The sequence below is a fragment of the Chenopodium quinoa genome, unplaced genomic scaffold, assembly GCF_001683475.1.
Source record: "Chenopodium quinoa cultivar QQ74 unplaced genomic scaffold, ASM168347v1, whole genome shotgun sequence".
In the NCBI taxonomy this organism is placed as follows: domain Eukaryota; kingdom Viridiplantae; phylum Streptophyta; class Magnoliopsida; order Caryophyllales; family Amaranthaceae; genus Chenopodium; species Chenopodium quinoa.
This window is the reverse complement of record NW_018742461.1, coordinates 2,866,620-2,890,424: the sequence shown is the minus strand read 5'-3', so window position 1 is coordinate 2,890,424 and position 23,805 is coordinate 2,866,620. Positions and strand designations below refer to the sequence as shown.

The window sequence follows — 23,805 nt, the reverse complement described above, 5'->3', positions numbered from 1 at the left end:
TATATCTAGTTTAAATTTGGTCCCATTATTTATATGTACTATGATTTATGCCTAATAATTTATCCTATTATTTTTACTATTTTTTCTGACAAATATAGTTTGCAACCTTGCATCAATTCCAATCCCAAATTTAGCTTCTTCTCGTCGACATCGCCTCCAATTATTTTTGCATTCTTGTCAATTTGTTATGAATGATAGTGATTGGTCATTCGTTGTGGTCACCGAACTTTTATGATTTCATTTTTTGGGTGGTCATCCACTCTGTCAAGTTATCGATGATTTTCTTGTAATCGGCTACGAATTTCCTCCTAGGTTTGAAGTATGCATAGTTAAATTAATAAAAAGACTGAATGATTGGAACAAACCAATAGAACAAGCAACACAAATAGTCGGACCAAGTTTTCTCATCATGGTATATGTTTTTGAATGATTTTGATGTTGATGATAGAGTATAAAACAGACCTCAACCATTAGCTTAAGCTTTTGGTTAAATTGATCCTTTAACATGATATCAGAGTCAACGTGACATAGAAGTCACGAGTTCGAATCTGATCCACCCCCACCTTTAAGTGGAATATTAAGCGCTGGGTTACCTGGGTATAAGGAGGGCCCATGGTGTATTCACACTTTAAACCCAACGGGCTCTCGTATGAGGGGGCTTGATAGAGTATAAAACATAATCAATCTTAGACCTCAACCATCAGTTTAAGTTTTTGATTGAGTTGGTCCTTTAACCGTTGATGCTGTAATTACTTTAGAGTTTCAATAATACTGTAAACAAAAATCTCATGGGAGTTTCAAAAAAGTTCTATACCATATGCTATTATGTTTCTACTAATCTATTTGCTTATTTCAACACATAGTGCCACATATGTCCATGAGCCTAATTTGCTCACGTTGATAACCTACATGCATGTATAAATTACAATGTCATGATGTATATATACAAAATTACAAAGTATATTTTAGATTAAGAAGTTAAGAATGCATTATGATGAGTAATCTTCCACAGTTAAAGAACTGATTAAATTTATTAAAACAATAATATCAATATCTCTATTTTTTTTTTCCTAAATGCAATAAATTGACTTTTAATTTAAACTATTCATCGTATACTAACTTTGACTTGATTTTTACTTCTCTATCCAATCCTACAAGTTCTTCCCACTTCATCCTGACATACTTGACACTGTACATTTTAAATCGGTCTATATTGCATGTTTTGTAATAATTATATATAAAAGTATGACATATATTTAAACGAAATTATATCGAGACGAATCAAACAATTAAGAGCCTACTTGATAATTTATTTTCTTATATACTTCGTTTATTGGAAAGAATATTGAAGATTCTCTTAATTTATTCTTAATGGGAAGCACACGTAGAATCGGAGTAAAAACATATATCGTCTCGATTCCTATATTCACAATATCAACTAATCATATCTTATACAACTAACTAATACACAATAAAAGTATTACTCCCTCTGTCCCTTAATTTTTGCCCCAATTTCCTTTTTAGGGTGTTCCTTTAATTTTGTTCCATTCTATTTTTGGACATATGGGTCCACATTTCTACTCTCACAACCATCCTATTAACCCCACCACTTTTCTCTCTATCACTTTTTTCCAACCAAAACTTAATAAAGTAACATTACACTATGGGGCAAAATATAAGGAACTGAGGGAGTAGCGATTAAAACCCCACTCGAACAAAAGTTCCGATAAAATTATTGCATATTTGCATTAAAAAAGGAAATATTATTACTATAGTGCGTGTCCGAAAATATATATATATATATATATATATATATATATATATATATATATTTTTTTTTATTTTTTTTTATTTTTTTATTATTTTTTTTAATGCAAAGTCCATTTAAATTATGTAATGCAACATATCTTATTATTTTCCTTGTAGTATTAGAATGTCCTTTATATAATGGGTCCAAATGAATAAGAAATTACCAATTAATGTTAATTTTCGAGTTACTCTCTTTGTGCCCATGATCCATTCTATATTGGCTCACTACTCATTTTTCACATGAGCGAAGGGTTAATCTTTATACATCGTTACTTATTAATTTAAATTACGAATGTATCATTTTTTTTTGGTTTGTTTTTACGTAAACAAATAAGCAATTAGCTGTACATTAGCTTTAATTTCATTTATAGTGGACCATATATAGACCTACTCTCACATCCAAAGCCACAAGGAAGAGGTTGAGTATTATGAAGATGTGTTATTAAAATACGGTTATCACTTGAAATTCCGTAAAAGATGAAAATTGATTCATTAATTGTTAAACCAAGTTAGTCTTTAATACTAATATATAACATTAATGAACTCGTTTTTATTGAATGGCCAAATCATTGAATAAAAACGTTTTGGCCACATAAAATAAAGAAGAATTTTGATGGACTCGTTTTTATTAGTAATATATAACAGTGAATAAAATAAAGACGGTTTTTTTTCAGCTATTTATACTACATTCAATGATTTGGCCACATAAAATAAAGAAGAACTTTAATACAAGGGATAAGTAAGCTTTAAGATCTCTTAATAAAGAGGGGAAAAAGGAGAAAAAGGGTTGCAAAGTTACGCAATGGCATAAACTTAAAAGCGTAATGAATGATCTGCTTAGCGTGGGTGGATTTGCAATTGGTATAACCGACCAACCAAGGCAAGGTTTGCTTGCTGGAAATGCCAATTGGGTATCCGATACCTAAATCCTAAAGTCGTTTATTCAACTCTATTATTTTTCTTCTAATGGCCACTATACATCCCTTATGCTACTTACGGAGTACTGCACGTAGTAAAATTAAGTTAATTATGAGTGGCTCGTGTGGATGTAAAATGGGTTTGTTGGTTAAAGTTTTAGGGGTGAGACGACATGACGTTTAAATCACTATCTTTTGTACTGTAATTCGTTATTCTTTCTTCTCTTTTGACATCATAAAATGATGGTTTCACTAGTCACCATCATGTAAATGACAAACATATTACTAAATATTGGAGCATTAATAAATAAATGAGCTTGAGTTATGCAAATTAATGCCTTATGTTATACAATTACTGTAATAATTAGCTTGTTAATTTTTTAGTAAGTACTATAGTTGTGTATTATTAACCTAAAGTCCTGCACTGGTCAATCCTACTAATCTCAACACGACAAACCTTTAACTCTAAAAATAACAGTTTACCTCTTACAAGTAAAGAAAAACGGAAAATTATCGTTAAATTTTAACGACCCTCAAGGTATCCAAAGCATTGTTTTTTTTTTTTTTTCCACAACAAGTACAAGAAAACGGCTAAAACCGTTTTTATGCATTGGCTAATGGCTATAAGCTATAGAAGAAGAATAATTGCAACAAGTAAGTTGCAACCCTGTCCGTGACCTGGAGATAGAGTGAGAAAAATATAATTTTTTGCAGTTTCCCAGCCCAAGTGTAGTCAAAAGACAAAAAATTGCCAAAAACCCCCTCACTCACTCTCTTTCTCTCTCTTCTCTCTCTCTAGCAGCCTCCCTCAAAGTCCTCAACTCCAAGGTGTTCTGTAAATCTTTGTGTCACTTTCACTTTCTAGTAAAATGGGCATTTCTATTTTCTTTGCAATCTCCATTTTTATTCCACTGCAACTTTCTACAGTTATTGCATTTACAGGTTTGTTTCTCCACTCTTCTTGCAATTTTCTTCTTTTGTGTTTCTTTAATTATTTCCATTTTTTTAGAGGGTGGAAAACTGAAATGTGGGTTTATTTATTATTATGTTCTTTAAGTTTTACCCAGGTTTAGGATTGAAGTACTCAAAATTTATTGACTGATTATGACCTACTTTTGACTGAGAAAAAGGAAAATTTGACTACTTTTGTTAAGAATACTGGATTTCTGTTGATGGGTTGATGCAATTTTTTTATTTTTTTGGTGCTGAATTAGTTTGAAACGGGTTGTTTCTCCAGGCTCCAGCTCAATTGGTGTTGCTGTTATTATGCTTTATTATTGCATTTTTCTGTTGAATTATTGAAATTGTCTCTTAAGATTTTGTCATATTGTTCAAGAAATTTCATAATGTGGATAATATTTTTGAGCATTATCTTCTAATTTCTTTATAAAATTATAATAATATTAGTGATAAAAAGGGGTCATGGTTTTGGACTATAATGTATGTCAAATTTTATGCTGCTTGAGTGCTTGACAATATAATTACTTTTGGCTGATTTAAAGGTGGTTTGAGAATTTTTAGTGAATTTATAATTTCTGAATTAGATTGATTATCATGTCATTCCTGGAGGACTGGAATATTTTATTATTATTTGTTAATTTTATCTTTCTCCGTACCTAAGAGATGGATTTGTTTGTAGCTGTTTCTGTCAAATTTTAAGCATTAGTATTTGTAGATGTCAGCTAGGGTGTTTAGCCGAGGCCTCGAATTGATTCTGTATACATCATAGCCTTTGGTGCTGTATATACACACACACAAAAAGACATTGATTTAGAAAGATAAAAAGTACTTTCCAGGCTAAGCATTTAGGCTGTGATTTCAGGTTTTAATTTTATTTTTATTTTCCAGTGCTCTTCTTAAAGTTGCAACTCTACTACATTTATTTGGTGCTTTTAGTTTTTTTTTTAGATTCGGATTTAGTTTTTTGTTTGGTGTTGTCTGAGGTGGTACTATTTTGCTCATATACTGCTTCCTTATATTTCATCATGTCAATTAATATGAGAATTATGATTATTGCTTGCCTGTATGAGGCGCTTCAGGTCAATTAGTTTAACTCATTTCATCTCTCAGGATGCCCCTTGAACTTAAGTGGAACCAATTTTACTCTGGTGGCTTCCATTTGTTCAACAAATGCTCGTGGAAAATGTTGTCGTCACATCAACGCATATGTTGCACTTTCTATTGCCCGTTATGCAAATGCAACAGGTAATCTTGGGGTTAGTTCAGATCTTTCTGAAGTCTGTCTCCAATCGATGTCACAAACCTTAGAGCTCTATGGAGTGCCTGCAAATGCTACAACTTTTTGCAGATTTGGGACCAAAATTCCTATTAATTACGAGTGCAAGAGTAGAACCAGTGTTGCACAGATGTTGCAGTCTCCTGGCTTTGCTGATGTAGCTGAAAGTTGTGAGCTTGCACGTTCAGGAGATCGTGGGTGCAAGAAATGTATAAACGCCAGCCTCACATATCTTCGTCAGAGAATAGTAGTTGAAGATAATGTCACATTGATCACTTGTCGAGATGCTACATTTGTCGCTCTTGCCAGTAAATCTGACAATACATCTGCAGTTGGATTTGCCAGTTGTTTCTTTGGGGTTCCAAGGCTTAGAGCCACAGGTACTATTTATTTACAATTACAATTGCTATAAATCTACAGTAATGGAAGATCTAGCTCTTAGATGATAAGAGTGAGTCTGATATCATTTAAATAACACACAATTTATATCTTTTGTTTTATTTTTTAACTTTATGAAGAAAGTAGAGTGATCTTAGTTACATTTGCAGTTGGAGCTCTTTGAGAAGATATGAATCATGGTCTTTTCTTGCCTTTAGTTGTCCCTGTTGACATTGCACCATTACATTTTGGTAACTTAAGCCCTTTCCCTGGTGTGTCAACATATATCAATCTGTCATGGGATCAATGCCAAAGTGAGCCTATAATTTTTAAGAGCAACTTAGAGAATAGATAGAATCATGGGTTGCTTTAATGCCAGGATTGTTAATTTTGGTTGTGATACTTTATGTTCTTGACACTTAGCTGCTGTCTACAAGGATACTATGGTGTTCTGTGACGAGTACTACATATAAATCTCAGCTATTATAGAATTTATCACGCCATGAAAGGTCTTGTCTGTCCTATAGTTATGCACTGTAATGGATTTGGGAGATGAAATAGGCTTTTGTATGTCCCCTTCTTATATCTTCTCAATTCTCAACAAGAACTGAATGTCATATGATGCCTTTTTGAAAAATCCTTAGTCACTTTCAATGCTTTTGTTCATGCCAAGGCTGTCAATGTATTTCCAGACCAAGAAACCATTTTTACATGACAGCAAATTAAGTTTTAGTTATGGAACAAGTTTGATCATATGGTACAAAGTTGAGGTCATGTAAGGGATTAATTGTCTAGATTGCGATTCTGCTGAATGACAGTTTCTTTAGAAGAGAAAACAATATTGGCAGATCTTACAATAAAATGCAATGGCATCAATGAGAAAGGGGAAGGTCCACTTAATGACTTTCTTTTCCTTCAAGTATTAGATATTTTTGGCAAAAAAGGATTCTTGGAGTGTAAGATGCCAGCCGAAGGATCTAATTAGTAATTAGCTAGCTGTGGTATTATTGGCTATACTTGGTCAATTCTTGAGGGATCTGGTTAGCTGCCTGTACTTTTATCCTGTTAGTCAAAAGGTGTGGTGGATGAGGTGCAGCCTGTCGGTCCTGTTACTGATAGTTAGAACTGAGAAATGAAGGTTTCTCTTTTGAGATTAAATGGAGTATAGTATACATAAGAAAACAAGCCTGGCTATGTTATTTGCTGCAAAGGAGTGGCAGTTGTTACATTTTCTTGATCTGGAACTTGTAGTTATGTCAGTTAAGTGTTATTTGTCATGGCAACAAGATTTGTTAACTTGTAGCCAAATTCCCGAAACATGACAAATAACAGTTAAAACAATGGAGTATAGTATACGCACAGATGGCTAGATTTGTCTTGATTACACTGTTATGATTCTTACCTTTTGTTTATGTCATTACAGTTTCTGATGCATCCTCACCTCCATTATCTCCCAAGGCATCTCCAAACCCAGATCTGGCTGCGAGCCCAAGTCAGTCATTGGGAATATCGGGCAATTCTCCTCATGAGAATCACCACTCTTATCAACTTACAGCTATAACAAGTGTTGGAATTGGCGTCACAGTAATTTCTTTCATGCTACTTTTAGTCTTAGTATTTCTGATTCGCAGAAAGAGTAAAGAGCTTGATGATTCAGGGGGTAGCTTCAAGAAATCTAAAGCTCCTTCTGGTCGTTCTGGACGAATGCCGGATGGTATGATAATATTACCAACCAGTTACTATTCTTAACATTTGTCTGCATGATTTTGCTTTTTTTTTTTTTTTTTTTTTTTTTTTTTTTTTTTTTTTTTTTGTTTTGGTCATGCCTCTTTATTCCACAATTCTGCCTCATAGTGCACAAACCTTGACATTCTGTGTTTGGCCATTCTCACCATGGGCTGAAACTTGCTTTCAGGGCCTTCTTCCGTGTTTCGGGAATTTGGCTACAAGGATACAAGGAAGGCGACTAACAACTTCAGCACAATCATTGGACAAGGTGGATTTGGAACAGTGTACAAAGCCGAATTCAGTGATGGATTGATAGCTGCAGTGAAGCAGATGAACAAAGTTTCAGACCAAGCGGAGGATGAATTTTGTAGAGAAATTGAGCTTCTTGCTAGATTACATCATCGTCATCTCGTAGCTCTTAGAGGTTTTTGCATTCAAAAGCAAGAAAGGTGCTTACAATGGATCTGAAGGGCTTATGCATGCTACCATCCACCAGTAGAAAATACTCTCTGTTTTTCTTAACTTGTTTCTCTTTGACGTAATGCGATTAGCAATGTACACCTTTGACCATTAATATTTTAAAATTCCAATTAGTAAAATTTATAAAAAGTAGATTTCGATAATCAAAATTTAGACAAATCCAAAAACTTATATATAATACCATATGTTTTTATATGACAGTAAATAAACATGGTCAAAGAAGGATATGTGGTTAGTGCTCAAAGTCAAAGTGGAACAAGTAAAAAAAATCGAAGGGAGTATTAATAGATACCATTTTCCTTTGCAGGTTTCTCGTGTATGAATATATGCAAAACGGAAGCTTGAAGGATCACCTTCACAGTGAGTTTGTCTACTTTCATCTCTCATTCTAGGAGAGTTAAATTTTGAATGCATGATTTTTCATTTATCAACGGCTTTCTGTTTCTCCAGCTCCAGACAGAGCACCAATCTGCTGGCAGACAAGAATCCAGATTGCAATTGATGTGGCAAATGCTCTGGTAACTTCAATCGGTTTATTTACTGTTGTTGTACACAGTTGGATTTTAGGCTGTTTATGATATTTCTTATCTTGCCTAGCTTCTTACACTTTGAGGTCTTACATGCAGGAGTACCTTCATTTCTATTGTGACCCTCCTCTTTGCCATAGAGACATAAAGTCCAGCAACATTTTATTAGATGATAACTTTGTAGCCAAGGTACTTTTCGGCCTGCTGGCCACTTGGCTGTAATTTTTTTCCCTTAATTTGTTTATAGGTTGGAATTTGGCTTTGTGTGTTTTATGTGATTATAAATAAAAGTGTACTAGAATTGTCCATTTAGATTCTAGTCTTATGATATGATTGATATCCTTCCCTATCATGATTATAATTTATGGAAATATTCTCAATACTTGTTGTACTTGTACTTTGCAACAGAACCACTGTTGTGTGGTGATGATTAGCATCATGCCCCTAAGGCCCTAAGCCCCTTTAATACAGGAAGAAAAAGGAAAAGGGAGAAAATTTGAGTTCATGCTCATTAGCTAGGGAAGTTTTCAGGAAGAATGGCTTTTGTTTTAACCCATTTGTCCTAAAAAATTTGTATTTGATTCATATAACTGAAATCTGTTTTCTTTCTAAAACTTTGCCATGTTGAAACTTATGTTGTTATACTCTCCAGGTTGCAGATTTTGGTCTTGTGTATGCTGCAAAAAATGGTTCTATTTGCTTTGAGCCAATAAATACTGAAGTTCGAGGAACTCCAGGTTGGCAAAAAGAGCAACTTCATGATTTAAACCTGCTTATTATAAATCTAGAGAGAAAGATTTACATTTGAAATTTCTCCAGGTTACATGGATCCAGAGTATGTTGTCACTCGGGAACTTACAGAGAAGAGTGATGTTTACAGTTATGGTGTGGTGTTGCTGGAGCTGGTGACTGGAAGAAGAGTTATACAAGATAACCGAAACCTGGTAGAGTGGGCTCAAAGTTTCCTTACTTCAGAAACAAAACTTTCACAGCTTGTGGACCCTAAAATTGGAGAGTTTTTCGACTATGATCAGCTTCAGACTGTTGTGTCAGTCATAAAATGGTGTACACATTCAGAAGCTCGAGGTAGACCTTCTATTAAGCAAGTTTTGAGGCTTCTTTACGAAAGTTCTGATCCGTTGCATAGTGGTTTCATCCACGATATGCAAGAAGAAGATTATGAAGGGACCCAAGGGAAAAGACCAAGCAAAGGGAAGGCGCAAAGGGCTGATATAATATTTCATAGTGGAGAAGGGAGATATCTTGCATCTTCTTCCAGTACGAACAGGTCATACTGTAGTAGAAGCTTTTTACTTGAAAATGGATCTCCCCAGTCTCCTCCTCCTAATAATCAATCACTTTAAACCAAGGAAGGTATTTGGTACATGATGAAACTCCAAGTGTAGCATTGTGATGAACAGAGGATGTGACTTCAGAGAATGACGTAACATATTACAGGTGTGTGCGGTTTTGGACATATGCCACGCTTGAGATTCTTTGTAAAGATTTCGCAGAATTTTGTGATTATTTATTTTGTTGAGGTGGAAGAGTTTGTTGCAGTTTATTTGGTTTCCTACTAACTTGTTCAGGGGATAATCATGTTTCTCAGCTGTTAGAATTTTTTTGAATTGTATTTGTATTGAATCGACTTGATTGTTCAAGTATGTATACTGGATGTAATATTTTAGATGCAATAAGCAATTCTTTTAATTGGCTTGTAACTTGTAAGAGTTGTAAGTTTGTAACATGGTTTCCTCATGAAAGTGTTGTTACAATTATTGGCTTGGATGCAAGGTTATCCTTTTATTTTAGGAGTAGTTGATTTTCTTATACATTTTGACATTTACATCATTTTCTAAAATAATCCTAAACTTGTAAATGTCAATTAAACATCTCAATGTTTATACAACCTTTGATAAATAAATATATACTTATGTACGAGTTTATGTTTCAGCCATTTGCCCATTTCCATGTTTGTGTAACGTACGAGTAAAAACAATATAAACCTCATTGGGAAGAAATAAGAAATAAAAGCCATATTAATGATAGAAAAAGGAGCCCAAAACTTATTACAAACATGATTAAGTTAACTGAAAAGTACTTCATCTACAAAATCATTCAATTATTCAAAGTAATTAAAAGTAAAAGTTTTTTTTTTTTTAAAAAAGGAAACAAAATTTTACCTCCCGATATCATTCTTCCCCATCCTCAATTCCTCCCTACTCCGTATCTCATTTCGGGATTTGTTAAACATCGCCCGCGTTTTTCTACATAAAGCCCACATTTTTTAAAAATGTTGACATTATTGCCCTTGTTTTAATTTTTACCGAAAATAAAATTTTTCACTCATAAAAAATGTGGAGCAGGACTGGATCGCCGAGTGAAACCGAAGAGCCCTCAACGTCGGGTAGATGCACCGGAGAGACGCCGTTGACGCCGGAAAAGGAGGTACGAAGCCATCTAAAACCACGAATTGGCGGCTGGCGTCCTGCCGGGACGCCGTGACCGTAGTGGTGGCGCCTAGCCAGGACGCCGCCACCGTAACTCTGGCGCCTGGCCAGGACGCCGCCACCGTGGCCGTGGCGTCTGGCCACGACGCCGCCGCCACGGTGGCGGCGTCCTGGCCAGGCGCCACCGCCACGGTGGCGGCGTCCTGGCTAGACGCCACCGCCACGGTGGCGGCGTCCTGGCTAGGCGCCACCACTATTTTTTTTTTTTTTTTTTTTAATTTAATTTAAAATTTGTTTATTTTTTTTTTTTTGTGTTACAATTTTTTTCTTTTTTTTTGTTTTTTTTTTGTTTTGTTTTTAATTGTTTTAATTTGTTTTTGTTTTTAATTTATTTATTTTTTATTTTTTTTTTTACAATTTTTTTCGTTTTATGTTTTTTTTTTGTTTTTTTTTTTTTGGTTTATTTTTATTTATTTAATCTAAAGTTTTGTTTATGTTTTTTATTTTTGTGTTTTGTTTTTTTTTTTTTTTTTGAATACTTTTTGTTTATTTCTTTGTTTGTTGTTTATAATTTATTATTGTTTTTGCTTTTGTGCTAATGTTGTGTCAAATGTATTAATTTAATCTACTCTTATGTGATTATATTTATATGTTATTGTTGCAGGATTATGGTGGAGACGGAAATGATTATAGTGGGATTTTTGTACACGATGGTCTGTTCGAAGATGCTCAACAAGCGGTTGATTGGGCGAAACAGGTTGCAATTAGATCAGGTTTTTGTTTAGTAGTAGCAACTCATAAATCTCAACGGGATGGTAGAATGGATCGCATTTTGAGATGCGACCGTTATCGCAAAAGGGAGGAACGAGATTTCAGTCAAGCGATTCGGTTTGATACAAAGCGGAAAGGTTGTGGGTGTCAGTTCAGAGTAAAGGTTCGACAACAGCAAAGGGGTGACGGTTGGGAAGTGAAGAGTTACGGTAAATGGGGGTATCACAACCATGAGATGATCGCATATGAAGTGGGTCATCGACAGTTAAGTGGCCTAAGTCCTGCTGCGAAACTAATTGTAAAAGAAATGAGTGATGCTCAAGTGAAGCCTGCTAAAATATTAGCATCTGTGTTGGAGAAATTTCCTGAAGACCAGCCAAACCGAAGACACATCTACAACGTCAGACATAAATTGAGGTTTGAACGGTCAGAGGGAAGGAACCCTATACAGCAGCTTCTACACCAGGCACAAGCACGTGGTTACCTGTACTGGTTTGAATCTGATGAAGACACATCGGAGGTGACTCATTTGTTCCTTGTGCATCCTGATTGTGCTGATATGATTTCGTCTTGGCCATCTGTGATTCTGATCGATTCAACGTACAAGACAAACAAGTATAAGTTTCCACTGGTTGAGATGGTTGGGATGACTCCAACGCAGATCGGACGGCCTTACTGGGCCATGCTGGTGGAGGAGGAACAACTTGGACAAATCCAAGCTGGCGAAGACAGCGCTGCGGCATGTACGCCTCTACGATCTCACGATACTGAATCAGTCCCGTGTAGAGGGTCCTGGGTACCCTATTACTAGGGTTCTGGCCGAAAGGCATCCAGTTCACCTGCACATTTTTTAAAATTAGTAAGATTCATACAATAAACACATCAAACTATAAAAGTAGAAATAATTTAAACACTTTACCTCTAATGGGGACATCCTGTCAAGCAATAACCGTATCGATCGCAGGCGGTCAATGGACTTCTTCTCGACACGCGGACTCCACGCACAGGCACGTGGCTGGCCATCCCCAATAGGAACCGGGTCGCGGTGTGGTCGAAACGCCGGGAAATACTCGTATATCCACGTCTGTAACAACGTCATACATCCAGTGATACCTGCCGCATCAGCCCGGCTCGAGAATCCTAACTGGCGATACATGTACGCTAATGTAGCCGACCCCCAAGAAAACTGGCCTACTCTGTCGGGCTCACACGCGTCAACTATGTCGCGTGGCCTGAGCTTGTTTCCGCTCTTATCCGGAAACAAGGTACACCCGAGAAGAAGAAAAACATATGCAGCCAGCTGTGTGTCCTGCGTCCTACGTGAAGTGGGGTGCAAACATCGCTGCAAAACTGCTGCGATCTTAACACCGCCGTGATCCCACACACCAAGTGCCGCTGTGTACAGCGCAGCCCTATCCACCGCCAACAGCTCCGCCAATAAATCTGCCTGATCCGCATCTGTGACAACAGATGCTCGGTTTCCCTCTACGGGAATCCCAAGGATGGCCTCGACGTCATGCAACATGATCGTCATCTCACCGAACGGAAGGTGGAAAGAGTTCGTGTCCGGCTGCCATCGCTCAACGAAAGCCGTGATCAGCGTCGAGTCAATCCTCTCATGCATGGTGGCAGGAAGGTGGCTCACTCTAGTGGCCCTCAATCGGCCGACCATCTCGCTCTCCTCCGGCCAAGCCTCAGCCCAACTACACAAGAAGTTACAAGTCCTCTCCCGGGTTTGGCATTTCAAAATGCCGCTATCCAAAGCCCGCTCTTGGTCCTCCCAAATACGGGTAGCGATGTGTCCTAGAAAGCTAGGAATCACACTCCCGTCTATAGGTCCCCCAGCCACCTCGCCCCTCACCACCCAAGAATCATTAACGGCCCTCGACCGTTTTCTGCTAACCGCAGACACAGTGGACGCAGATGATGTGCCAGATCTACTAACAAATCTACCATCTCTACCCTTACGCACGTCTACCCTACGCGTCTCATACACATCATCAAGCCTCTGACTGAATGGACCGTAATCATCATATGGTCCACTCTGATCGTCCACATCCTCATCTGCATCCTCCTCCTCCTCCTCCTCATCACCATCATCATCTTCATCATCCTCAGAATAGTGCACCCGTTCTCTACGAGCCGAGGCCGAAATACCACGGGATCTAACGTGTCTGGGCCCCGAGCTCTCCATTGAGTTCATCGTACTTCTCATAATGTCCATACTCTTCCCAGCCCCAGAACGAAAATACGATGCCTAACACAAAATAACAACACATGTAATATGCAATATAAACATGTAATATAAACATAAAAAAAGTAATTAAAATAAATAAATAAAACAATATACATATGATGGAAAATAAATTAAAAACATTACAAAATATTAACAACCTAAAAATAAAAAAATTAATAACCTAATAAATAAATAAATAAAAAATTGGAAAAAACAAAGCAAAAAAAAAAATTACCCAAAAAAAACAAATTGGAAAAAACAAAGTGAAAAATATAAAATTATAAAAACTTAAAAAAAGAAGAACATCAAAATTTTAAAAAAAATTTATAACAAAAAAAAGGGAACATAAAATTTTTTTTAAGTAAAAAAACTAATTCAAAAAAAAAAAAAACAAGAACAATAAACAAGAACATAAAATTAAAAAAAAGAAAAACAAATTTAAAAAAAAATCAAAAAAAAAATAATTATTTTCGAAAATTAAATTTCAAATTTAAAACCAAAAAAAAATTAAAAAAAAAAATAAAAAGGCGGCGGCGCCTAGGCCAGACGCCGTGACGGTGGCGGCGGCGTCTAGCCCAGACGCCACTACCACGGCGGCGGCGCCTAGGCCAGACGTCGGTGCCGTGGTTCTGGCGCCTGGGCCAGACGCCACCGCCACCGTCACGGCGTCTGGCCTAGGCGCCGCCGCCGTGGTAGTGGCGTCTGGGCTAGACGCCGCCGCCACGGTGGTGGCGTCTGGCCTAGGCGCCGCCACCGCCTCCGACCTTTTTTTTTTTTTATTTTTAAACACAAAATTAATAAAAAATACCTTCTCGCCGGAAAACCGCTGTCCACCCGCCGCCTGTGCCGCCACTTCCTTGCCGGGCCGCCTCGACATCGCTCGGAAAGTTTTTTAGAGAGAGAAAGTGGAAGTAGAGAATTGAGAGAAGAAATTGTGTTTTTTACTTTGAGGGCAAAAGTGACAATTCACTCTAATTTTGTGGGCTTTATGTGGAGATTCGCGGGCGATGATTAGCAATTGAGCTCATTTCTTCGTCAAATTTCTCACTCCTCTCAGTTCGCTGTTCTGAGTTCACTGTATTCCTCCATTTTTCTCCAAATAACTCCAATCTTTAAATTTCTAATAAATCAAAATTTAATACTTTGAATCAACTTCACGACAGCAGACAAAGAAAAGGTATGTATCACCTTCGAATAATCCGATCTTCTTTATCATTCCATACTTCGATTATTCTCTCTCTTTTTTTTTTCTTTTCATTCTAATATTATGTTTTTGACGCTTAATTTCTATCCAATTTTTTCTATAAATTGTTACTGGTTAGTAATTATGCGCCATTAGTTCAATTTTGATATAATGTTGTTCAGAATTAGATTTCCAGTTTGTCATTGAACTAATTGTTGTCCTTTGTCTGTATTTTATTAATTTTATTGTATTTCATTAATTGTTGGTGTGTAATTGATTGTTGTGAGTACTTATTTTATAGCTATTCTTATTTGAGAGATAGACTCAATGTGGCTGAAAAAGTACTAATTAGAGCTTTAATTATGGAGAAAATGAGGTTTTAATCGGTGAAAATATAGAAACTAAGAGGAATTTGTGAAATTAGATATCTGGGTAGGAGTCAAAAGGTGATTTTGTGTTAGGGATTTGATTGAGAGAGGGATTAAACGGTTTATTATGTGTAGGGTTAGTCTAATTGGTTGTTAACAACCTATTACTCGTTTTACCGGAGGATATTTGAATGGATGGACGGCAGGTCCTTGATATTGATTAGTTTTGGATGAAGTATCTTAATTGCTTCCAATGGGTTCGGGCAGGATCGAGTCTTTTGATGCTCATACGGAGTTAGAGTCCTTGTGAAGTAGGAGTATTATTTACCTAGCATGATCCCTGTTTATAATGTTACCTCATGCTTGAAACTCTTTCCGAACTGCAAGTTGAATGTAAACTTGTAAATACGCTGCTTGTTAGCTTCTGGCCTTCTACCATGGAAATAGGTGGTTACATAGGCTGAAGTCGTTAGGAGCAATTACATCTAAAAAGCAAGTTAATTGACTGCATGAAAGGACTTTTAGCTATTGGGGAAATGGATTTAAGGATCCAGGTGTAGTGTTAAATGATGCTCTAATTGGGCAAAAGAAAACTCTAACAAGCTGATCATGATTTTGCTCTAAAGTTATGGACTTCTTTAGTATTCACGATGCTCTTGGCTTCTTTCCATTATTATGAATCTTTTTGTTGTCAATTTGTGGGCTTTGTCAGACAATCACAATTATCATTGAGTATTCATGTGATAGTGTTGTGGCCAAACCATCAGTATAAAAGTTCTAATGTACCAGAGAATCCAGAGATAGTGTGCCAGACTGCCAGTTGCAAATTTGAGAGAGATTTATTTGAAGAGAATTTGGGGAGGAAAAAAAAAAAAAAACACACTAATCCTTGTGTTCAGGCTGCTTCTTTTTCATTTGACTAGTGCTTTTATCTTTGAAGACACTCAAATATCTCCCTTTTGAAGTTTAACTGTCCAGATTAAAGTTTTGAGGCCACTTTAGATTGTTTGATCGTATTGTTACATCTAGCTTAGTACTAGAATAGCTAGTGTTGGCTTCTCAGCTTTCAAAATTGCACACTTCCATTCTATGAACCATCATCTTTATATTTTCGAACTTTTTTGTTACTATCAACTGATTTAGGTTGCCTGGTTACCAGCTAAAGGAGTGTTCTGGCATGAGGCGTTATGCCTTTCCACCACCTCTACTGGGAAAAGTAGGGATTTAGGGCATTATTTTCTGAATAAAACTGTGTTAAGAGTTGAATAGAAGGACTGATCATGCATACAGTTCAGTTATTGCAGTCCATGCCTTGCATTTCTAGCAGGTATCTCCTCTTTGTTCCATTTTGAAGTAGTTCATAGACTACTGTTGTAGTTTCCTGCGCCTAATGATTGAATTATTTTCCTTTTTGAATTTTAGCTTTAAGTCCCAGAGTTGCTGGACCAACTGCAGGAGAGATACTACTGGACATTTTAAATGGACCGAAATCAGAACACTTGCTTTCTCTCACTGTGCTCAAAGACCTCATGCTGCTGGAAGATTTATTCATTCACTAAAACCCATCCAACGTACAGCATTGTCAGCTATTCCTAATTCCAATGACAATTTTCCAGATGCCGTACCAACCGATGAAAGCTCAAGCATAAATCATTCTCCCACTCTTGAGATGGAGACTTTATTTGCCAACTGGTCACCTCCTAGGTACTTGTGGAGGGGCTTATCAGTTCTCATTTTGGCAGGGCAAGTAATATATAGGGCTCTCAAGGGTAAAATCCACTGGAAAAACACCCTCCAACAGCTGGAAAGAGTTGGTCCTAAATCAGTTGGGGTCTGTCTTCTGACATCAGCTTTTGTGGGGATGGCATTTACTATCCAATTTGTTCGGGAATTCACCCGGTTAGGGCTGAACCGATCCATTGGTGGGGTCTTAGCTCTTGCCTTCTCTCGTGAACTAAGCCCTGTGGTTACATCAATTGTGGTGGCAGGTCGTATTGGAAGTTCTTTTGCTGCGGAGCTCGGAACCATGCAGGTCTCTGAGCAGACTGACACACTGAGAGTTCTCGGGGCAAATCCTGTCGATTACCTTGTCACACCTAGGGTAATTGCTTCTTGTGTAGCTTTGCCTTTTTTGACCCTGATGTGTTTCATAGTGGGGATGGCAGCTAGTGCCTTCTTGGCTGATAGTGTTTATGGAGTTAGCTACATAATGATTTTGGACTCTGCTCGGAGAGCACTTCGGTCATGGGATATTATTAGTGCCATGATGAAGTCCCAGGTTTTTGGTGGAATAATTGCAATCGTGAGCTGTGCTTGGGGTGTAACAACCATTGGTGGTGCTAAGGGTGTTGGGGAGTCAACTACTTCAGCTGTTGTTTTATCTCTGGTTGGTATCTTTATTGCAGATTTCGTTCTTTCTTATTTTTTCTTCCAAGGGGCAGGGGATTCACTTAGGAATTGTGTATGATCTGTTTCCTGTGGATTTTTAAACTTGCAACTCCAATTTTCGCCAAAATACATTTGTTGCTCTGCATTAGAACGAAAGATTTGTAAGAAGGCACATTGACATTCTTTCCAGTGCATTTTACTGAATATATTTGTAATTTGTTTCATTTTCTGGAAATCTCGAATTTGAGCACCTCAAACAGGGAGAACCCTTCGTGAAAGCTTTTACTTTTTTTTCTTTTTTCTTTTTTGACTCTAGAATGTTGCTTGAATATCTTTTACTTTTAACTTCCTTAAGGTGATACTGTTTACAATTATAACTTTTTTTTTTTATTTAATTATTGTTAATATTCAATTTCTTCTTAATTAATCAACAAAAAATTGGAAAAGTGATATTGGTTGCTGCTATATAATGATTCCATCAGAAAATATGATTTGAAGGATTCACCTAACGTTCTATCCACTTGATAAGAACTTATCTGATTGCATTAACCTTTTTGTACTTAATCTTTCATAATGAAGTGTAATTAAAAGTACATACGACAATGTAAATCTTTTCTTTTACTGTAATTTTTTTTTCCTTCTGTGAGAAAAGGATCAAAATTTTATGGTAATAAATCATCTATTAAATCCACCTTTCCCTCATTTTGGAAACAAATCACACATGATAAAGTCAAAGAAAAAGTAGGACAGCAGACAATAGAAAGAGGAGCTTTATCACTTTCATTTCACAGTGTTTGAATTATACTTGAGTAACTGTGCCAAAAATGTGATACACTACCATTTTTGGAAATGGGGTAATATTAAAGAACACAAAAGCCCCCCCCCCCCCAAAAAAAAAAAAAGTTATACTTGTACTCCGTATAAAATTTGTTTTCTAGTGTCAAACATAAATACCAAGTATCAAATTCCAAGAAATTCAGAAAATTTGAATTTTGATCAATTTCAGGGTTTTTCTGTTTTGAAATCCGTTTTTGGGTTTCTGATTGCCAAGTTTCTTCATGTCTTTCTCTTTTTCTCCCCACCAACTCAGCTGCTGTCCTCGTCTCCCACCAGGTTTTTCCCCTTCTCTCTTTTTCCCATTTTTATAAATTTATCTAATTCCTGTTTTCGCTTGTATGTGTGCACGTGCGTTAAGTCCTATAAAACATTGTTAGACCTTACAATTATGGCGTATGTACATTTATTGTACTCGTACTACCTTCGGATCATATTATATGTGGAGATCTCATGGAACCAAAGACAAAATTTCATAATAATTATTTAATGGATTAAAGAGTATGTAATTAAGGATAGTAGAGAGAATGAAGATAATTAACCACCACCAACAGCAACAGTCACCCCATTAGGCTAACACCGTAGCCTAACCAACAGCCTCATCGGCACCAACTCCACTCACCCTGAACCACCGCAAAACCAAACCGAAACCACCTCCACTCACCCTGAACCACCGCATAACCAACCCGAAACCACCTCCACTCACCCTAAACCACCCGACTCACCCGAAACCACCCCTAAACCAACCCGAAATCACCCCCCACTCACCCCAAAACACCGGAAATCATCTCCCACTCACCTCGATCCACCTTAAACCTACCCTTACTCACCCCAAAACACCCTAAACACCCTGAACCCACACCAACGGTGTGCAGCGGTTTGGTGGTGGATCGGTGCTAGGTGAGGTGTGAATGGTGGGCGAAGGTATGTGCGTTGGAGCAGGAGATTGCGTTGGGAGGTGGTTGTGGCTATTGTTGGTGTCGATGGTGGTGGTGGATGCGGCTGATGTTTTGCTGTTGCTGTTGTTGTGGACGGTGGTTGGAGGAGGTGGTGCGCAGGGGTTGAGGTACACCGGAGGCGGAGGCGGAGGCGGAAGCGGGAATCTTGAAGGTGGTGGTGGCCGGTGACGTTGACGGTGGTGGTCGGAGGAGTTGTGAAAGATGGACATGAATGGAAGTTGAATGAATTTTTTGAGTTTAGGTTGATTGTTAATTGGATATTGCTTTGGATGAATTGAATTGGGTGAGAAAAATTATGTTAATTAATTTAAATTATTGTTCTAATGAATTCTGATTTAGTTGTTCAATTGTATCTATGATATATTGAGTAAGGGTATTTGAGTAATTTAATTAAAAAAATTTACTAAAAAAAGGAAAGTATGGAAAAATTGTATTTAATGTGAAATTTCCGTTTTTGGCAAAAGTTGCATATAATATGTTCCGGAGGTATTATTACGGTATTATTGTAACTAGACGATTTCTGGCACAATCTCTGACTTTGTTGTTATTACTTGGCCAGAATTTTGTAGAATATCTTGTTCTATAAACAGAACAGCTAATGCTGATATACAGGTAGTGTAATTTATCATTTCATTATTCTACATTCTTGCGAACTCCGTATGTAAACTAATTAGATATGTCAAACTCGATAATCAGAGGTTTGAGGATGCCAAAGAAAGAATACGAAACATGTTTCGAAAAGCTGAACTTTCAACATCAGCTTATGACACTGCGTGGGTAGCAATGGCCCCTTCTCCTGCAGCGTCAAGCACTCCTTGTTTTCCAGGGAGTATTGACTGGATATTGGAAAACCAGCTGCATGATGGTTCTTGGGGTGTTCTTGGTCATCGAGATAGTTCTCTAGTTAAAGACTCGCTTTCTTCCACACTGGCATGTGTCCTCGCGCTCAAAAGATGGTCTGTAGGAGAAGAACAGACGACAAAGGGTAAACTCTTAGGGACTTGCTGCATGAATTTCTTAGAGGAAGAAACTGATTTTTTTTTTTCCCTTTGGCAGGCCTTGACTTTATTGTGTCACATTTTGCTTCGGCAATGGATGAAGAGCAGCACTCTCCGATTGGATTTGATGTCATTTTTCCTAGTATGATTGAGAAGGCTCTTAATATGGAAGTGAATCTTCATTTGGCGCCTTCAGATATTGATGCTGTGCTTCGAAAGAAGGATTTAGAGCTCAAAAGGTATACTGTTTCATTCCAGTTCTCTTATTTATAGCCGTGATTCTTGGGATGTTTACACTTTACAGTTCTCATTTAAGAGCTGTCAGAATCCATGCAAGTGCAGCTTATACTGGATGATGAAGTTCTGTTCTTTCAGAACAAAAACATAACATTTCTCTGTATTATTGTCAGAATCCGTGGAAAAGACTCCAAGGCAAGGAATTTATTTTTGGCATATATTTCGGAAGCAATGGGAGGATCACAAGACTGGAAAATGGTAATGGATTATCAAAGGAAGAATGGCTCTTTGTTTAATTCACCATCCACAACAGCAGCTGCTTTTTCTGCGCTCCAAGATCCAAATTGTTACAGCTATCTGTCTTCAGTATTGCAGAAATTTGCAAATGCAGGTTACCTGCTTATTTCTGCTATCTCTACAGTATTAACATTTATGTATTATGCTTTAATTTTACGGTCTTTCTTTATTTTCAGTCCCAACTGCATACCCACTTGATGCATATTTCCGGCTTCATATGGTTGACACCCTTCAAAAATTTGGAATCAATGGGTATTTTAAAGAAGAGATTGCTTCTGCGTTGAATGAAACTTTCAGGTAAGATTTGAGCATGTAGTATACGTGTTGATCAAATAACATTTGATGAAAGTATGTAGTATATCATTAAAGTTAGTTCTAGTTGGTATATTTTATAATCTGTGAACTTATTGTTAATGGGCAGACTGTGGGAGCAAGGAAATGAAGAGATATTTTCTGATGTCATTACCACTAGGATGGCATTTCGGTTGCTACGTGATGATGGATATGATGTATCTTCAGGTATGTTTTTATACTTATCATTAACCTGGTGTTTGATCTCAATGGTAATAAGATATTCTATGTATGATTTTGGTGGTGAAAATATATTCTACTTCTTGAATGAACATGCATATATTATTTTGTTTTAATAGAACTGTTGGCTGAAGTCCATGATGAAGACTGCTGTTTTCACCAATTCGGAGGACACTCGGAGGACATCAGATCTCTTTTGGAACTCTTTAGGGCATCTCAACTTAGAATATATGCTCATGAATCTTATCTAGAGAAGCAAGCAACAAATTCAAGGCACTTTCTTGAAGGTAGAATCTCTGAACATTCAACAAAAGCAGACAGGTTCAGAAAAAATCTTATCCAAGAGGTAATATGTTCATAAATACATGCCTTTCCTAAAGAACACTCGGAGGGCATCTCTTAGGCTCACCTTTCTGTTTCACAGGTTGCTGACAGCCTAAAGAGCCCTTACCATGCAAATTTAGAGCGCTTGCAAAGCAGAAAACTCATTGAACAAAATAACTTGGATGAAATAAGGATTTTGAAGTCTTCTTTAAGGTAAGCGACTGATAAATTTCCGAATTTGTATCATGTTTGACTCATAATATTTCCGTTTGTAATTGCCTATCTGTTCTCAAGTGTTCATGATAATTCACTTCATATCTCAGCTGCACTAACTTCTGCAATAAAGTTCTCCTACAACTAGCAAAGGATGATTTCAGCTATTGCCAATCCATACATTTCCAGGAATTTAAACAACTTCAGAGGTATAAACTGCCCTAACTTCTTTTACACTTGTAATGTAGGTTTCTTATGTTCTCAACTTCTCATAAAGCGCTCCAAAATTATTTTCCATGTGAAAGCAGATGGCTTGCAGAGTGTAAATTGGACCAGTTAGCCTTTTCTAGGCAGAAGCTTAGCTACTGCTACTTTTCTGCCGCTGCAAGCTTTTCCTCCCCTGAACTAGCTGATGCACGCATTTCATGGGCAAAGAACGGCGTTCTGACTACTGTGGTTGATGACTTCTTTGATGTTGGCAGCTCAGAAGAGGAGCAACTAAATCTTATTCAGTTGTTTGACAAGTATGTGTTCTTACCCCACTTCTCCCTAAACGCACAAGCCACAACTCTTTCTCCCCCTAAATTGCGTCGTGTGATTGAAAACCAGCTGAAATTGGCAGGTGGGATGCAGGTAAGAGTATCCAAACCTGTTCGGAGAATGTTCACGTTATATTCTCAACGGTCCAGGACACAATTTATGAAATTGCTGAAAAAGCATGTACTTGGCAAGATCGTAACATAACTAATCATTTGGTTGAGATTGTAAGCTTTCTTATTTTCTTTGTTGTTCTTCCATAATACGCAAGCCATGAGATGGGGTAATATTTAATCTGTTCCTTGGGACTGATTGTGTGACAGTGGTTGACCCTCGTAAAGTCAATGTGGAAAGAATCAGAGATGGCGAGGAACAAGTCAGTGCCTACAGAGGAAGAATACATGGACAATGGCTACATATCTTTTGCCTTGGGGCCAATCGTTCTTCCAGCTCTGTATTTCATCGGTCCCAAGCTATCTGAGGAGGTTATTAGAAGTAATGAGTACCATAATCTATTCAAGTTGATGAGCACTTGCGGCCGCCTCCTCAACGATTATCAAGGATTTCAGGTAAGTCACTTTAGTCATTCTCACCTCCAAACAGGATTAGTTTGGTTGCTTTTATTTAGGTTCTGTTTGGTTTGATGTAAAACATATTCAATGAAAAATTAGTCTTCATGGAAAACATATATCCAAGGAAAACCACAATTGCATACTAGCTTTCCTGGATGAGAGGAGGAAGGAATATCATTTTCCATGAAAACATTTTTATATCAAACCAAACACACCCTTAGAAGAAGATTAATATCTTGGTTGTTGCCTCAGAGAGAAGCAGAGGAAGGGAAGCTAAACGCAGTGTCCTTACACATGCTTCGCGAAAATGGAACTATAAGCAAAGAAGATGCTATTAGAGAAATAAGACAGACAATTGAAGACAAAAGAAGAGAGCTGCTGAGAATAGTATTGCGAGGCGATGTAGGTGTAGTTCCAAAAGTTTGCAGGGAAGTGTTCTGGAAAATGAGCAAGGTGCTGCACTTTTTCTACATGAAGGATGATGGGTATACTTCTGATGATATGAAAGGTGTTGTAAAAGCAGTTCTCCATGACCCCATTGATTAAGCTTAAAAATACAGTATTATTTCCTTTGAGAAAGCAAAATAAGGGGAAGAATCAAGAAAAGAATTCTTTCAGACTTTTGTATTGATCATATTCCCTTAAGTCATTGGTTACTTAATAAAAGAATGCTAATAGATTAAGTCATTGAAACCTAAAAGGCATGATTACCCAAAAATATGACAAAAGGAAATCATATTATACAAATATTCTTTTAAAAGATTTTGGCAAGAAAATATTCTTTGCTACCACGTATATATGATAATGCAGTTGTCAAGGCAAGATCAAGAAC

General features: G+C 37.1%; 3 protein-coding genes across 5 annotated transcripts; all 3 read left to right on the top strand.

Moving 5' to 3' along the window:
- The first annotated feature begins 3,399 nt into the window (after positions 1-3,399).
- LOC110718733 (probable receptor-like protein kinase At1g49730) lies at positions 3,400-9,907 on the top strand. Its single transcript, XM_021897627.1, has 9 exons — positions 3,400-3,668; positions 4,797-5,342; positions 6,764-7,054; positions 7,256-7,517; positions 7,856-7,908; positions 7,999-8,066; positions 8,175-8,264; positions 8,728-8,812; positions 8,895-9,907. The coding sequence occupies exons 1-9, from the start codon at positions 3,596-3,598 to the stop codon at positions 9,437-9,439; spliced, it is 2,013 nt and encodes a 670-aa protein (XP_021753319.1). The 5' UTR covers positions 3,400-3,595; the 3' UTR covers positions 9,440-9,907.
- A 4,645-nt stretch (positions 9,908-14,552) lies between these two features.
- On the top strand, positions 14,553-17,825 carry LOC110718731 (protein TRIGALACTOSYLDIACYLGLYCEROL 1, chloroplastic-like). 2 transcript variants are annotated; one of them, XM_021897625.1, is made up of 3 exons: positions 14,553-14,709; positions 16,243-16,410; positions 16,506-17,825. In XM_021897625.1, the coding sequence occupies exons 2-3, from the start codon at positions 16,364-16,366 to the stop codon at positions 17,548-17,550; spliced, it is 1,092 nt and encodes a 363-aa protein (XP_021753317.1). In that variant the 5' UTR covers positions 14,553-14,709; positions 16,243-16,363; the 3' UTR covers positions 17,551-17,825. The 2 variants fall into 2 exon arrangements, with proteins under 2 accessions (XP_021753317.1, XP_021753316.1); XM_021897624.1 differs by having other exon boundaries at positions 16,227-16,410.
- Positions 17,826-18,073: 248 nt separating this feature from the next.
- LOC110718729 (ent-kaur-16-ene synthase, chloroplastic-like) lies at positions 18,074-23,688 on the top strand. Of its 2 annotated transcripts, none has more exons than XM_021897619.1 (14): positions 18,074-18,584; positions 19,824-19,876; positions 19,961-20,249; positions 20,321-20,501; positions 20,673-20,890; positions 20,973-21,093; positions 21,218-21,315; positions 21,447-21,673; positions 21,752-21,864; positions 21,975-22,073; positions 22,173-22,388; positions 22,487-22,628; positions 22,725-22,970; positions 23,226-23,688. In XM_021897619.1, the coding sequence occupies exons 1-14, from the start codon at positions 18,530-18,532 to the stop codon at positions 23,517-23,519; spliced, it is 2,352 nt and encodes a 783-aa protein (XP_021753311.1). In that variant the 5' UTR covers positions 18,074-18,529; the 3' UTR covers positions 23,520-23,688. The 2 variants fall into 2 exon arrangements, with proteins under 2 accessions (XP_021753311.1, XP_021753312.1); XM_021897620.1 differs by lacking the exon at positions 18,074-18,584 and adding an exon at positions 18,661-19,547.
- The last annotated feature ends 117 nt before the right edge of the window (positions 23,689-23,805 follow it).

What these genes read in the sequence shown, in the direction of transcription:
- LOC110718733 (XM_021897627.1), top strand. Translation starts at nt 3,596, where the DNA reads ATGGGCATTTCTATTTTCTTTGCAATCTCCATTTTTATTCCACTGCAA. An exon ending in TGCATTCAAAAGCAAGAAAG is followed by an intron (nt 7,518 to 7,855) that starts GTGCTTACAATG and finishes TTTCCTTTGCAG; the next exon opens with GTTTCTCGTGTATGAATATA. An exon ending in TTGATGTGGCAAATGCTCTG is followed by an intron (nt 8,067 to 8,174) that starts GTAACTTCAATC and finishes TCTTACATGCAG; the next exon opens with GAGTACCTTCATTTCTATTG.
- LOC110718729 (XM_021897619.1), top strand. Translation starts at nt 18,530, where the DNA reads ATGTCTTTCTCTTTTTCTCCCCACCAACTCAGCTGCTGTCCTCGTCTC. An exon ending in CAGCTAATGCTGATATACAG is followed by an intron (nt 19,877 to 19,960) that starts GTAGTGTAATTT and finishes CTCGATAATCAG; the next exon opens with AGGTTTGAGGATGCCAAAGA. An exon ending in AGAAGAACAGACGACAAAGG is followed by an intron (nt 20,250 to 20,320) that starts GTAAACTCTTAG and finishes TCCCTTTGGCAG; the next exon opens with GCCTTGACTTTATTGTGTCA.
- LOC110718731 (XM_021897625.1), top strand. Translation starts at nt 16,364, where the DNA reads ATGCATACAGTTCAGTTATTGCAGTCCATGCCTTGCATTTCTAGCAG. An exon ending in ATGCCTTGCATTTCTAGCAG is followed by an intron (nt 16,411 to 16,505) that starts GTATCTCCTCTT and finishes TTTGAATTTTAG; the next exon opens with CTTTAAGTCCCAGAGTTGCT.